The sequence below is a fragment of the Pan paniscus genome, chromosome 4 (assembly GCF_029289425.2).
Source record: "Pan paniscus chromosome 4, NHGRI_mPanPan1-v2.0_pri, whole genome shotgun sequence".
Classification (NCBI taxonomy): domain Eukaryota; kingdom Metazoa; phylum Chordata; class Mammalia; order Primates; family Hominidae; genus Pan; species Pan paniscus.
Genome location: NC_073253.2, coordinates 156,473,160 through 156,487,468, shown reverse-complemented (window position 1 = coordinate 156,487,468; position 14,309 = coordinate 156,473,160). Strand labels below are relative to the sequence as shown.

The following is a 14,309-nucleotide window of genomic DNA, read 5'->3' as shown; positions in this document are numbered from 1 at the left end:
AGCAAGGCCTGCAGCATAGGTCCTTGTAAAGGCAATTTATCTGCAGAGAATAGCAGCTTATTCACCAGTCTACCTCTTCCCTCCCTCTCGTTTCATTTACTTTTGCTTCTTCCTCCCTCTTGTTTCAACTACTAACAACAAAATTCCCATGGCCCCTTGAATAGGCAAAAATGCCAAGACAGAAAAATTTGATAAATATTTTTCTATGTTTTCCAGGGCAATAGAGATTGCCACATGGTCCTTCTGATTGGTTAAAGGGAAATTGTCTTTCTTTAATGTCCTAATCGAAAAAAGAAAGAGAGAAAGAAAGTTTAGTGGTTTCTCTTGTGTCTGCACTGCTCAAGTGAAGAGAAAGATAATCAGGAAATCCATTTGGGCAAGTCTGAAAGGGCTGGTGTGGAAACTCGATTTTAAGTATTAGCTAAATTCATGTGACCATTATTATGTCTTCCATTTGCTAAAATTGAGTCCCCTAAATATAGCCTGGTACAGAGAAGGCACACCAAGACAGAACTCGTAATTGAGGAGAGTTTTGAGAATGCAGTTGTATAGTTTGGTAATTGGGAACAGAAACCTTGGAACAAACAAGTTAAATGCCAGCTCCATTGCTTACTGTGTAACTCCGGGCCAATTGCTAACTATCCCTAATTCTCAATTTCCTCATTTTTAGAATTGGAATATTAATAATCCTGTTTATAGAGTTTTCAAGATCAACATTAAATAGGATAGTTGTGTAGAACCTTTAATGCAATGCCTGCCTCCAGTAAATAATCAATAAATGGAAGCTGCATATGTTGTTCTCTGTCTATGAAAGCTGCTTTTCAGCTTGATGGTGTGGACTGTGGTCAGTCTCCAGCTTGTGTATTACTTCTCTGGCCTCTGCTACTCCTTTATTTGAAGTCATTCTGTCCAATAGACTAGCAGTTTTCCAAGTGTGGACACCAAGCCAGCATCCCAGCATCACCTGGGAACTTGTTAGAAATGCAGATTACTGAGATTCATTCCAGATTTACTCACTTAGGAGTCCTGGGAGTGGAGACCAGACCTGTTTTAACAAGGCCTCCAGAGTAGTCTGATACGCATTCAAGTGTGGGAAGCACTGAAATAGACTATCCCTCACCAAACCACTACCTGAGTCAGGTTTCCCTGGTTGATTTTAAGACAGGCTAGAGGCAACATGGAATATTACTGGATTAAGATAAACATCAACAACCCAGAATTGTTAAAATGTTCTATGACTTATTTGTCATAAGATTTTAGGTAATTCAGTTCATTTTTCTGAACTTCAGTTTCCTGCCCTGTCAAATGGGAATCTATCCTGTTCTGCTGCTGTTCTGCTGTGGTGTAGTAGGCCTCCAAAAAAGTAAAAATTAAAAATAGAAAGTACCTTATGAAAACAGATATTTCAAAGGGGAAAAAGGAATGATAATTGCTATTGAATTTAACATCTAGATTTGTAAAGTCATTTTTTCTTTTATATAAACAGTAAAAGAGATTAAAATTCAATAAACTTATGGGTAGTTTACGTGCAGGCTTTCTCCACTTTTACCCTTTAAAACACATGTAAAAGGTCCTGTCAATCTCCTATACCTTTGCTCTTGACCTTGTAATTTTGCTCCCAACACATCTCACACCTTGTGAAGTGAAAAGAAGAACAATAAACAAGACAAGGAAAAGAAAGGGAAATGATGCCAGTTTAGCAGTCAGCCACTAAAATTTAGCAGCACCTATGTTCTTTAGGTCCTAGCCTAAAATATTGAAACCCAACACTGTTCTGCATACTGAAGATGGTATTATTGTAATAGATTTTCCTAATTATAAGAAAATTTGAGTTTTGCAAATTTTTGTTATAAATTAAATGCCTCTAATTTCCATCCTGCCCTACCTATACTGTCTTATAGAGTTGTTGAGATATTTAAATGAGATGAATTAAATGAGATCTTTAAATGAGATGAATCTGTTAGGATTCTTTGGAATGCAAATAACAGAAAAACAAAGTAATACTGGCCTAAGAAAGAAAGAGAGAAGGGAGCAGGTGAGAAAGAGGAATAAGAAGGAGGAAGAGGAGGAAGAGGGAAAGAGGGAGAGAAAGAAAGAGGAAGGGACAGGGGAAGGAAGGAAGATAATATACTGTCTTGCTTAGCATAAGCAAGTCAGATATGTCCAGATATAGACACAAGGCACCATTAGATCATAGACTCTTCATTTTAGTGTTGGCTTCTTTCCAAATTAGCATCTCCTCTTACAGTTGAACCATCTCAGCAGATTCTGTTGATTTGGGGCCACTCACTTCTAGGTGCAGATCCAGGGAGAAAATTTGAGAGTCTTTACTCTGCTATTCCCATCTGAGGACTCACGGCATGCCATTGGCTCAGAAAAGGCATGAGCCCAACGCTGAGTCAATTATGGTGTCAGAATGGCTCTGATTGGCCTACACCCACAGCAGAGACATAGTAACTGAGAATGGGGATGTGGTGGTTTCCCATACAGAAATGGGAGTGCGTGGTGCTTGATGAACAGGCAAAGCACAGATGTCTATTCTCTTTACTTGCAAGTGCTGCAGTTAGCAGGACTCTGAAATTTAGTGACATATTTAACTGTAGACATTCTTATCCATCCTTCATTAAGGAAAATTTTGCAAGCCTACCCTGCCCCTCCAGTTGACTGCCCCTACCATGCACTGAGAGTGCCTTATTTTATGAGCCATGGAATGCTGCAGGGATTATCCGGGTGGCTGCCATGCCTCAGTATGAAAAAGCATAAAAATAGCCAGTTCTCCTTCTTGCTCTGCCACCTATTCAGTACATAAACTTGTACTAAGTGTCTTAACCTCTCTGTGTCTTATTTTCCACACATGAGATCAGTGCCTGCCCCACAGGGATACTGGGATAACTGAAAGAGGTCAATATGTAAAATGGTTAGTTATGGCTTCTAATTGTACTCACAAAGTTCCCTTCTCTAGGGTTAAAAAGGGGCATCTGATATGGAAGTAGCACTGTGGAAAATAACAGTTTACAGATCTCAGGTACTTAAGCATGCTGCTCTAGCAAGAGACCTGTATAAATAAAGGCAGAAGCCTTAGAGCAGGGAAGAAACTCAAGAGGTGGTCCCAGAAGTTCCAGTCTTTAGGCTGGTGTTGCAAAGTTAAACCCATCTTATTGATGACTCACAAAGAGGTGAAGTGAGTTACTAAGAGTTCACAAAATTAATTCCATTAATAAATATTTACTTATTGAGCATCTGCTATGTGCCAGGTGCCATGCCAGAAGTTTGGGGATGGAATAATGAGTGAGACAGATTTTGTGTCTCTCTTCATCAAGAAGTATAGTATGGTGGGGAAGACAGAAATAAAGTAAATAATATAGGCACGGGCAAAGATTTCATGATTAAAATGCCAAAAGCAATGGCAACAAAAGCCAAAATTGACAAATGGGATCTAATTAAACTAAAGAGCTTCTGCACAGCAAAAGAAACGATCATCAGAGTGAACAGGCAACCTACAGAATGGGAGAAAGTGTTTGGAATCTATTCATCTGACAATGGGCTAATATCCAGAATCTATAAGGAACTTAAACAAATTAACAAGAGAAAAACAACCCCATCAAAATGTGGATGAAGGATATGAACAGACACTTCCCAAAAGAAGACATTTATGTGGCCAACAAACGTGAAAAAAAGCTCATCATCACTGGTCATTAGAGAAATGCAAATCAAAACCACAATGAGATACCATCTCAGGCCAGTTAGAATGACAATCATTAAAAAGTCAGGAAACAACAGATGCTGGAGAGGATGTGGAGAAATAGGAACACTTTTACACTGTTGGTGGGAGCGTAAATTAGTTCAACCATTGTGGAAGACAGTGTGGCGATTCCTAAAAGACCTAGAACCAGAAATACCATTTGACCCAGCAATCCCATTACCGAGTATATACTCAAAAGAATATAAATCATTCTACTATAAAGACACATGCACACATATGTTTATTGCAACACTATTCACAATAGCAAAGAATTGGAACCAACCCAAATGCCAATCAATGATAGACTTGATAAAGAAAATGTGACACGTATATACCATGGAATACTATACAGCCATAAAAAAGGACAAGTCCATATCCCTTGCAAGGACATGGATGAAGCTGGAAACCATCATTCTCAGCAAATTAAGATAGGAACAGAAAACCAAACACTACATGTTCTCACTCATAAGTGGGAGTTGAACAATGAGAACACATAGACACAGGGAAGGGAACATCACACACCAAGGCCTGTCAGGGGGTGGGGGACTAGGGGAGGGATAGCATTAGGAGAAATACCTAATGTAAATGACTGGTTGATGGGTGCAGCAAACCACCATGGCACGTTTATACCTATGTAACAAACCTGCATGTTCTGCACATGTATCCCAGAACTTAATGTAAAATAATAAAAATTAAAATAAGCAGTCTATTTTAAGTTGAAGTATTCTGTTGATATGAAAGACACTAAAGAATAGCTGCACTTCATAAATTGATACAGGTGTTCAATACACCTCACCTTCCCCACCCTACCACCCTCCCACTTCAGCCTGTCAAGATCTCTAGTAAGGCTGAGATGATTTTTACCTACAGAAATTTCATCACTCATACATCTACATCACAAGGGCAACATACTTAATTTTCTTTTAGGTATAATTATTTGTTGTTTTTTGCCATGTCAGTGGAACCAGTAAGTAAATAAACTTCATCTATGGCATGTCATAATAATCAACTTTGCCTGGTGCTTTAGTTTTTCCAAGTTTTTCTTCACATATTTTATTTCAGTTAGTCTTCCCAAATCCTATTCTTAGTCCACAGAAGAAACTAGATTGAAAGGATTAGGTAATTTTTCCAGGTCAAAAATAACAAACGGAAGAGCCACAAGTACAATCTTTTGACTCTGACTCCAACCCCAGTATTATTTTGGAGATTGTTATTTCCACTAGGATGCAGCAGCAATTCCGTCTTTCTCACCGCTGTATCTGTGATGCTTGGCATAGGGCCAAACACACATTGGATGTTCAATCAATTTTTTTTAATTCATGAATGAAAAAAATATGTAACTAATAGAACTTTATGAATTACCTAATTCAACTCTTGAATTTGGATAATGGAACAGAAACCCACTAAGATTAAATAAATTACTCAAAAATAATTTGTTTTAAGCTTTAGGCAAATTTCCCTTAATAGGAATCCATAGCTGCCAATAATTTTTATTATGATCATTATTGCTATTTTATAGTTTGAACTCAGCCAGGTCTGGTGTCAACTCATAACTCTTCTTATTATAATTGCTCAGTAGAGAAGCAAATATCCTGGTGGTTAAAGAAGGGAAATTTCTGAACAACATCATGCATGGTGGCCAAGGAAATTTTGCAAATTAAGTTATTTTCCAAGTCACTAAAGCAAGTTAACAACCCAGAGAAGAAGAGAAAACAACCATGCTGTTGAAATAACAGTAAAGGATAGGTGTCCCATTTCCATCAGGTTTACTTTCCTTAAGTGTTGGAAAGGACTCCCCACTCCCAGCATTTCTACTATAATAGTCAAAATTTGAATTCCAGCTCCACCATTTAGTAACTATGTGGCTTTGAGAAATTTGGTGAAGGCCTTCACCTATAACCTCTGGGAAAAAATGCCACTTCCAAGGAATGTTGTGAGCATTCAATGAATCAGTTGCTGCAAAGCACTGGTACTTAACATGAACCTTTAAATGTTCCTTCCTTCTGTAGGTCAAGGAAGCCCTCATTAAAGCCACCACCTGGCCCTTCCTTGGCAGATCTTCTATAACATTTATTCAGCTTTGTTTCCAAATCATATAAACTTTCACAACTCATTTTAATAATATATTTGTTTAGTGTTTCCTCTAAGCAAAATGATACCATAAAGTAAACATGCAGAATGTCTGATCAGTAGGCAGAGATTAATTGGTCAATTATTATGTCCCAGCATATTTCATAGCTTCTATTTCTCAAAAGATTTTAGATTTGAATTTATAATACATGGCCATTAAACCACAGTTGAAAGTTAATTGTTAATATATAATGTTAGTGACATTCTTTTTTGCTTTCTGCATAATTCATGAAGCTCAGAGCATTGTATCTTCCAATTAAGCGTTTGGTTATATGCCTTGTTTCCATATATCATCAGAGCCTATCACTGGCCATCTTTTTTCCTTATAATTTCAGAAATTTTACTGGTAATTGGTATATCTTGATTATCTACCAAAATAAATATACTCTTATTAATGAAAACTTGTTCTGTCTAGGTTTTATTATCTGTAGCAGTTGAGGCCTCTTAAAAATAAGGCATACAAATCTTCCCTTCTTAACACAAGAAAGAACATTATGTAATAATTTAATGTTTGGGAATCATGATATCTATTTATCCTTTGCTTTTAGCTTTGCAAGAAGAAATTATCCAAGAGAGATGATTTGACTATCTGCATAGCCAACTAATTGTACTCCTGAGGCCCAGAATTCAGTTGAGCACAGTCAGCTGCAGGCTTGTTGCTTCCTCTCTAATCCTACCCTCTTCCCTTTCCTCTTCTCAGCCCTCCCCACCAACAGTGGATCTGGCTGTTATGCTCCTATTTTTGAATTCCTCCTTATTCTGAATACTGTGGTTACTTTGGCAAGTCACATATGTCCTGCATTTTATTCTTCAACACTATTTCTTTACCCTATTTGTATTGACATTACAAATTTAAGGTGACATCTCATAACTGGGGGTTTTAAGAAACATCAATTAGATGAAATTGTATCCAAAAAATGCCTGACATAAATGGCAAGTACTTGATAGTTACCCACTATTTTTAGTTCTAGTTTTGTTATTAATTCATCTATAATTAGGCTACTATTATGAGCACAATTCAGTAATTAATTTCCTAACACTGTTGCATGCCTAGCACAGCTTAATTTTTATGTGTTCATATCAAGACTATAAATTCTTCAAAAGGGTACCATGCCTTCGATTTCTCTGCATGCCCTAAGTAGAACTAATGAAAATGATACTAGCAACAGTCTATTATATAATTACATCATTACAGCAACCCTCTAGGGTTGGATTATTATATCATTTAATAAATGGAGAAACTGAACCTCAAATAGCTTTAGTGGTAGAGTCTCAATTCAGACTTTGGTAATGTAATCGCAAAGGTAGCTCTCTTTACCACTCCTATAAATCCCTTAAGTGCCGATCATAGTGCCTTGCCTAGTGAGCACCTGTAAAGCTTCATTGTTCTGATTGTCTTTTTGATTCTTTTCCCTTGCAGATGGACCCCCATGAGAACATCTTACTGAGCACTCTCGAGATAAAAAATGAAATGGCCACATCTGAGGCTGTGATGGGACTTGGAGACCCCAGAAGCACAATGCTAGCCTATGATGCCTCCAGCATCCAGTATCGGAAAGCCGGGTTGCCCAGGCATAGTTTTGGCCGAAATGCTCTGGAACGACATGTGGCGCAAAAGAAAAGTCGCCTGAGGAGACGCGCCTCCCAACTGAAAATCACCATCCCTGACTTGACTGATGTGAATGCCATAGATCGGTGGTCCCGCATATTCTTCCCAGTGGTTTTTTCCTTCTTCAACATCGTCTATTGGCTTTATTATGTGAACTAAAACATGGCCTCCCAGTGGAAGCAAGGACTAGATTCCTCCTCAAACCAGTTGTACAGCCTGATGTAGGACTTGGAAAACACATCAATCCAGGACAAAAGTGACGCTAAAATACCTTAGTTGCTGGCCTATCCTGTGGTCCATTTCATACCATTTGGGTTGCTTCTGCTAAGTAATGAATACACTAAGGTCCTTGTGGTTTTCCAGTTAAAACGCAAGTGATTTGTACACATGGTGGCTAGACAGCCTGAGTGCTCCATGTTGTCTGTTTAGTATGCAGCCTACTCAGAGGGGAATAATTTGGAAGATATTCTTAGAAGGCTCAACAGCATTGTCAGTCATTTGGTCATAACCAGATACTCCTCATCTTCCTTTTTAAGGTTGGCATGCTATTGAGATGGCATTGTCCTTATGAAACATTATCTGTAATGCCATGCAAACACATTACTTGAAGATGATCTATGATTTTCTTACTAAGATGATAATGGTGTCATGGGAAGATTATTCCCACTGGTTTCTAAAAGATTCTCTTGTGATTTGAGCAGGCTAGGGGAATCAAGACAGAGACTCAGGAAACCGATTTGGCCAGTCTCTTTGCTTGAGCACGGAGAATCAACTATGATGTCTTTCATTTTGGCATTTAGAGATGAGGAGACTTCTGGACAATATCATGCATGGTGGCCAAGAATATTTTTGCTAAACGGCTATTTCCTAGGTGGTTAAAGTAAGAGTTAACAACACAGAACAGAGTAGAAAATCAGAAACAACGGTTGTAACAAAAAGCAAGCAAGCAAGAAAGCATGACCCTTATCAGCTCCACACAGCATCTGGTCTATACATACTGTGTCTAGTGGCAAAGGGTGAGTAAGAGAGATTGTTTTTCCAACATCACTAGCTTTTGACAGCATACCTAAAGAGGTTTTTATAGTTTAATCAAAGATAACCATGAAATACAAAAATTAGAGAAATGAGAATTGTCTTAGATATTCAGGTTAGATTCAGAGTCATTCAAATATACAAATACAGAGCACAAACTAGCAAACAGATTGTTTTTCTCGGACGAAGTCAGCTGTCCCTGCAATTTTTGTCCCTATAATTTTATTTCTGAATTTAATAGAGTATTTCAAGAGAAGGATTTGTTCATCGCTTTAAAGGATTCATGGTCCTCTCCAGCTTTTTTTTTTGCTTCCAAAATTCTGATTATATTCTTAGGAGACTGGCAAAGTAAGGCTTTGGAGAGATTGAGTGAACTATATTTTCTTATATGCAATGAAATTCACCATTGTATTTTTCAAAGCAAATAATACTTCAAGGAGTATGAACACACGGAGAGTTAATTTGTGGATTCATTGGTTTGGGGCTTGATTTTCTTAAGAGTGCTTTCATTGTATATGTTGCAATCTGCCTAATCAAGGAAAATATGAAAACTAGTGGAAAATAATAACAAAGCCACATTAACATGATAAATGTTATGAGCCTCAGTTGATATTGCAGAAAAATATATAACTGTTAATCAGGCAGGCATGATGTATTTTTTTTCTATTTTTAAATTATGCCATTGTGCTTCTTTCTACACTAATTGGACATATGAATTCATATGTTGGACAAGAAGAGAATAAGCTAATATGTCTTCCTTCTATCAATATAAGGCTCATATTTTGCTTTTCTTATAGAAAATAGTGAATTGCTAAATTTTCCTTAAAGTTGAATTTGATTGAACTTTTTCTTGGAGGATGACTTTGCTATTTCTATTTTGAAAACAAAGAAAGCTCTTCTTTTTAGAGTAATATCCCTAATTGTGCATAGCAGCCAGTATCCACCTGTGAATAATGTATGTTTTCTTGATTTCTTGTTTCCTTCATGATTTAGCAGCTTGGAATATGATGGAGTACTATTGCCCTTGCATTCCAGCTGTCCAAGAACAACAACAAACCTTTATCCTTCAGCTTTCTGAATTTGCCCCAAAATGGAATGGTATTTTGTTTTTCACCAGTGTAGGAAACCTTGGCCATTATATTTTGATTACATAATCTTGAGCACCTCTGAGTATCATCTTTGGGCAGAATCTGACCAAGATTCTTCTCACAGGCTCAGAGTAGAGATTCCTCATGTTTCTCCAGGACACGCTTTCTCCTAGGCAATCATTTTGGGGCATCACACTAAGTAAAGTGCCTGCCCCTTGTCAACAGGGGGTAAAGTTTGACTAAAAAACATCAGGAAGGAACATATTGATAACTCAGGGGCACAACTCCAAAATGCCATTCTGAAAAGGCTCTTCTAGAGTCAACTCAGAGCCCAAGTGTAGAAGTGGGCTCTTATGTGCAATCACTGTACAAGCCATAAAAATCTTTGATATTGCCATTTATGATTACAACAAAATTTTAGATATCCAAGAAAGTCAACAGAACAACCCAGATCAAAGTGTAGAGAAGCATCTTTGCAGCTTGAGCCTCAAAAGCATAAAACCAGGAATTCATTTCTGCTCTCAGTGATACAAGAAACAAGGCAAAGGAAAAAAGATGGGACCTTAGAAGCAATGCCCTAGAGTAAAAAGCATACATTGGCACTCAGTAACCACAGAGATAGAAACAACTGACTCAGCCTCTCCAGAAATAACAGTAGATGTAGAATTTGTTCTTAAATATATGTTTTGTTGAAATGAAATGCAGTCATCAAATGCGAGGAGGGGTGCTAGACCTGATAAGTCTAGGAAGACCAGTCAGCTTGATAGCCAGTTGTTAAACTAAAGGACCACAAAGGTGTGTTTAGTAGTTCTGATATGGGATTACTATCAGTTTATACATATGTATAGATTTTCTTTTAATTATAAACAGCCAGATAGCCAGCAATTAAGGTGTTTTTTCATCTTTGTGAAATTCATGGACAAATTCTGACTCTAAAATGCACAGTCTACATGAAATCTTTGATCTCAATCTGTATATATATATATTGTACATGACTGCTAGTAGGTATGAAATGCATTTCAGAATTGAAAACTCATGCAACATAATCATGTGTTTGCATAAGGAATGTTAAAATTCTTTCTACTACAATTTATTAACAGGGGAAAAGATTCAAGCAGTGCCATCTAGACCTTTTCTCTTCTCATTTCTTCAAAAGCAGTGCTAAGTAAAATAATAATAATAAAAATGGTTTATGAACCAAAAGACTTTACATTCTAGCATTAGGAACACACACAAAAAAATCTGTCAGCTTACAAAAGCACAACACATAAAGAAAGAGCAGTGGAATGCGTAATGGGGAAATGAATCATGTTTAAAGCAAGACCTGCATTAAATTGGCAACTAAGATAATTTCCATTTTCTATAGGTAACCGTGTTCCAGTTTAATGATTACCTTCATACTCAACAAGAAAAATGGCAAAGCAACATCATCAAAATAGGTCTTACAACATATCTACATGTATATATGTGTATATATAGATTCATATAAACATACATACATATATATGCATTCATATGTTGGAAAACAAAAGGAATAAGCTAATATGTTTTATTTCCTTCATTAAACCAGTATATGAGTATTTTTAATTTGGCAAACAAAAATCAACATACTGAAATAAGTAATACAGGGTACTGAGCATTTCTCTATCAGCAAATCAATGCCTACAGTTTTTATGAACCATTGCACAGTTTAACTCGACAATAGTACTGTACCCCAGAACATCAGAAGTTAAGTAGTTGTCACATTGCTTGTCCAATTGCTCTCTTTTTCAAGGAAACAAATAACATTGTCCATTGGTGAGTCGAAAACAAACATGTCTTAAGAAAATGAAAAATGATAAAAATTCCTCCAAAGAGGAAGAAAAAAAAACCAAAAAACTAAACCCCACCATGTTGGTTAGGGCAAAATACTAAGTATTCACAACTGTAGCAATCATGCCATTTGGCTAAATGTACAGAGTACATGTAATGTGAGCAACCATAACTTTCACTGAACGTGTGTAAATATTAAAACAGATTTCTTAAATATTTTTAACTTCTAATTTGTATTTTATGGTAAGGCAATGTGCTAATTCTGTTTATGGCTTAAGTTGATGTGTTATAATATGTAAATAATTAAACATGCTGTAAATGAATAGTCAATAGATACAAATAATTGTTTAGTTTTTTTCTTAATTTTTATTTATTTTTTACTAAGTACTATTACTGCAGTGCCCCCAGCAGAGTAATTTAAACACCCTTTTGCATAAATGGTTTGGGAATCCCAGACAGAAGGGTTTCAATTTGCTATCACACACACAGTCACACACAGTCACACACACACACACACTCAAACACACATAATCTTTTGCTCACCCACTCTGTCTCTCTGCCTGTCTATGGGAAACACTCTACTGTTTATGTAGTCAATATAACAAACAAGAGATAGCCTTTGAAATGGCAATTGGGAAAAGCAAAAATGATCATTGATAACTTAATAGACTTTTTTATATGTCAGAGTTCAAGAAACCAAAGTTTGCAACTTAAATCTCAGTTTTCAAACAGTAAAAGTTTGTATAGATGGCACTACAGAAAAATAAAAATGGTTATTCCTACCAGCTCCAGAAATGTGTTACACAATATACACTAGAAGACTTTTTTTTTAATAATAGTATTTTGTCCTTAGGTAGTATTGTTCCTTTCAACCAAAGACTCCAGAATTATTGAAAAACAAAAAAGGAAAAAAAAAATGAGATAATGGGGGAAAAAAGGACGCTGCTTCACACCAAAGGTTTAAAAAAATATTTTCCAAATGCACTAGGAACATTGTAAAAACCAGAAAGGAGTGAACAGAATGCTAATGAAGATACTGCCCTAAAGAAATCTGTCCAAAAAAAAAAAAAAAAAAAAAAGCAGCACTCTTAAAAAGCTATTAAGTTTTTGGAAATTGAAGTAAAATATTTCTGTAGATATATTCAAAATTCTGACATCAAATTTTAATTTGCTTAAAGAAGTTTTATTTGTGATGAAGATCAATATGATTCAAATGATGAAAAACAAAACTGTATGTCCTTTGAGTTCCCAAACCAAATGTCACTGCCGTGTCACATCCTCTAATCTGATGCCCATGTGTGTGTCCTTGCGCCATTTGAAGCAAGTTGACAGTTCCATCAGTTTGTTTTTGTTTTTGGTTCAATAATTTGAGTTCAACCATCGTCATTTTAAACATAATTAATCCCAACAAAGTTGCCTATAGTTTAATTTAAATCTCACAGCATTTTTAATTTATTTTGCATGGGTGTTTAAATAGTTCTGTTATGAATATTGTCCCTGCACAGTTCTAAATTGTCCTTTTATAAAAAAAAAAAAGTGATATTCTAGTTTCTTCACAATGTAGTGATTATCAGCCTTACTAATTACCTTGTAGCCTTTCTTAATATGCACATAATGCACATTTTCCAATGGCTAGAAAAATGCAAAACACACTGGATATCATTGCATCTATTTTCATGTCTTTCTAAAAACAGGACTATTAAAATCTCTGGGATACATGAGATAGTAAAAAATGAGGATTATAAATGAATAGCACATAAGAATTATTTTCTTGAATTTAAACTTATTGCAGCCAGTTTCAGCATGTAAATATATAATAATGTTGGCTAGTGTGTAATTCTTGAACTAAGAAATATAAATAAAAATAAAAAGATTGTGTGTGTGGTTTCATTGTGTTCAGAATATTTCTTGTTTGAACTGTTAGTATGAGTTATATTGTAGAATGATGGCTTTTGTGAAATGAAATAAGAAGCCTGGGAACTTGGGACCTACTGTCAGGCAAACTTGAATTTGAGCATTGATTTGCCAGTTCTGAGGCATAATTGTGTAGTGACAACCTGCCTCTCAGTTTTCTTATCCATAAAGCAAAGACATGATTTTACCTTTTTCATAGGGTAGTTGTGAAGGCAAAATGAAATAACCCCAAAGAAGACTTTAGCACAGTACAAGCTACGTGGTAAGTGGTCTATAAAGAGTAGATGCTATTGTTTTTTATTATCATCATTCCAGATGATTCTGCATATATCTCACAAATGCTATTACCAGATCTAAAACTTCACCAAAATTAGTAAATATTCCTTAAGTTTAGATATTTTACATTAAGGATAACTAATTAAAAATTTGGCTTTAATCCTGAAAACAAGGGATAAACATGAGGTGTTCATTTAGTTCACATTCAACATATATTTGCTGAAGACATTTGGGTAATCGCTTCTTAAAAATTGATCTTCATTTAATTCTCACCATATTCCTGAAAGTACAAGAAACTTGAGCTCAGGAAGAGTAAGTTCCTTGCCAGCAAGAGAGAAAGAGCCTGGATTTCTACCCAGGCTGGACTCACCCCCACATCCTTGAAACTTCTTTCTACCTCATCATTAAAACTGGGGAACAGGTTTGTCCAATTCTCATTCATTTAGGAGAAACATTTCCCAAAAGACGTGTGCCAAGAGGTTGCCATCTGCCAGAGTGTGTGCTAATACTGGAAAAAACAATGGCGAACACAAAGTCCCTGCTTTCTTGAATTATGTGGCACCTCTCAAAGGCAGGGAAACTCTCCTGACTCCAGTGAATCATTTGGTGACAAGCCTAGTGTTTTTCACTCTTAGTGACTTTGGAATGCCCAAAACAGCAGGTTGGTAGCCTCTGCTAACTTGAGAGAGAGGCTATCAGAACACAA

At 36.3% G+C, this 14,309-nt stretch overlaps 1 protein-coding gene across 4 annotated transcripts in view; it reads left to right on the top strand.

Annotated features, from left to right (window-relative positions):
- The window catches only part of GABRB2 (gamma-aminobutyric acid type A receptor subunit beta2), a 259,255-nt gene extending 245,952 nt beyond the window's left edge, over nucleotides 1-13,303 (top strand). For all 4 annotated transcript variants that reach the window (XM_014345144.6, XM_003808018.6, XM_014345143.6 and 1 more), the window contains one exon: nucleotides 7,293-13,303. In XM_014345144.6, coding sequence (XP_014200630.1) covers nucleotides 7,293-7,640 — 348 coding nt within the window. In that variant the 3' untranslated portion in view covers nucleotides 7,641-13,303. The remainder of the gene's footprint in view (nucleotides 1-7,292) is intronic.
- Nucleotides 13,304-14,309: the final 1,006 nt, after the last annotated feature.